General features: G+C 67.2%; 1 protein-coding gene across 1 annotated transcript in view; it reads right to left on the bottom strand.

Annotated features, from left to right (window-relative positions):
* OBSL1 (obscurin like 1) overlaps positions 1–1,032 on the bottom strand; it is a 49,963-nt gene that overhangs the window by 10,600 nt on the left and 38,331 nt on the right. The window contains exon 16 of the mRNA XM_029912785.1: positions 276–551. Within this exon, the coding sequence (XP_029768645.1) occupies positions 276–551 (276 nt within the window). The remainder of the gene's footprint in view (positions 1–275; positions 552–1,032) is intronic.

Raw genomic sequence — 1,032 nt, 5'->3', positions numbered from 1 at the left:
AGGGGGCCGGGCGCTGGCAGGGAGCGAGGAAGGGAGCCGGGCAGAGAACTCGGCAGGGGGCCGGGCGCTGGCAGGAGCTGAGCAGGGAACTTAGCAGGGAGCCGGGCGCTGGCAGGGAGCGAGGAAGGGAGCCGGGCAGGGAACTGGGCAGGGGGCCGGGCGCTGGCGGGAGCCGGGCAGGGAGCCGGGCGCTGGCAGGAAGCGAGGAAGGGAGTCGGGCAGAGAGCTGGGCAGGAAGCCGGTCAGGCAATGACATTCCCCACCGCCTGGCTCACCTCTCACTCGCAGGGTGAAGTGCACCTCGTCGTCCCCAGTGTCACAGCTGAAGGTGCCACTGTCGCCCAGCTCCGTCTGCTTGATGGTGAGGCTGTGCGAGGGCCCCTGGGTGCCCAGGAGGAGCCGTGCCCCGGAACGCAGCACCCGCTTGTTCTTCAGCCATTGGACAGGAGCCTGTTCCTGGGTGAGCCGGGCAACCAGCGTGACACTCTCCCCTTCCAGGACCTCCACGGGCATCTTGGCCTCCTCCTTATTCACAACGCGAACGGGGGGGGCTGGAACCAGAGGGGAAAGGAAATGACCAGGCAGCCCTGGGACAGCTTTTCCGGGGCGCTGTGGGGAGCAGCCTGGGAGAGGGTGACTATATTTCCCGAAGGGAAAACAGGACACCCTGTGGGGCTGGCCTGAGCCACTCGCCCGAGCCCCGCTCCTCATTCAGGGCTGGCCCACACTGCTCCCCCGAGCCCTCCCTCCCTCCCCCCACCTGTGCGGGGCTGGCATCGCCGCTCGCCCTCCTGCACACCCCACTTTTCTGACAAAAGTGGGCATTTGTCCCACTGCTCACGTCAGCAAAGCAAATGCCCACTTCTGCCAAAAAAATCGGGACAGCCGACACGGGGGGGCTGTCCCGGCCAAAATGGGATGTATGGTCAACCTATGCTGGGAGCACTGCATGGGGGGGGCTCCCGGCTGCTCGGGGCCCAGCCTGTCCCAGCAGGGGGCGCTGTGGGGAGCGGGGTAGGGGTCACTGGCTGT

This window comes from Terrapene carolina, unplaced genomic scaffold, assembly GCF_002925995.2.
Source record: "Terrapene carolina triunguis isolate 2854851 unplaced genomic scaffold, T_m_triunguis-2.0 Scaffold243, whole genome shotgun sequence".
Lineage (NCBI taxonomy): Eukaryota > Metazoa > Chordata > Testudines > Emydidae > Terrapene > Terrapene triunguis.
This window is presented reverse-complemented; position numbering and strand designations above follow the sequence as displayed.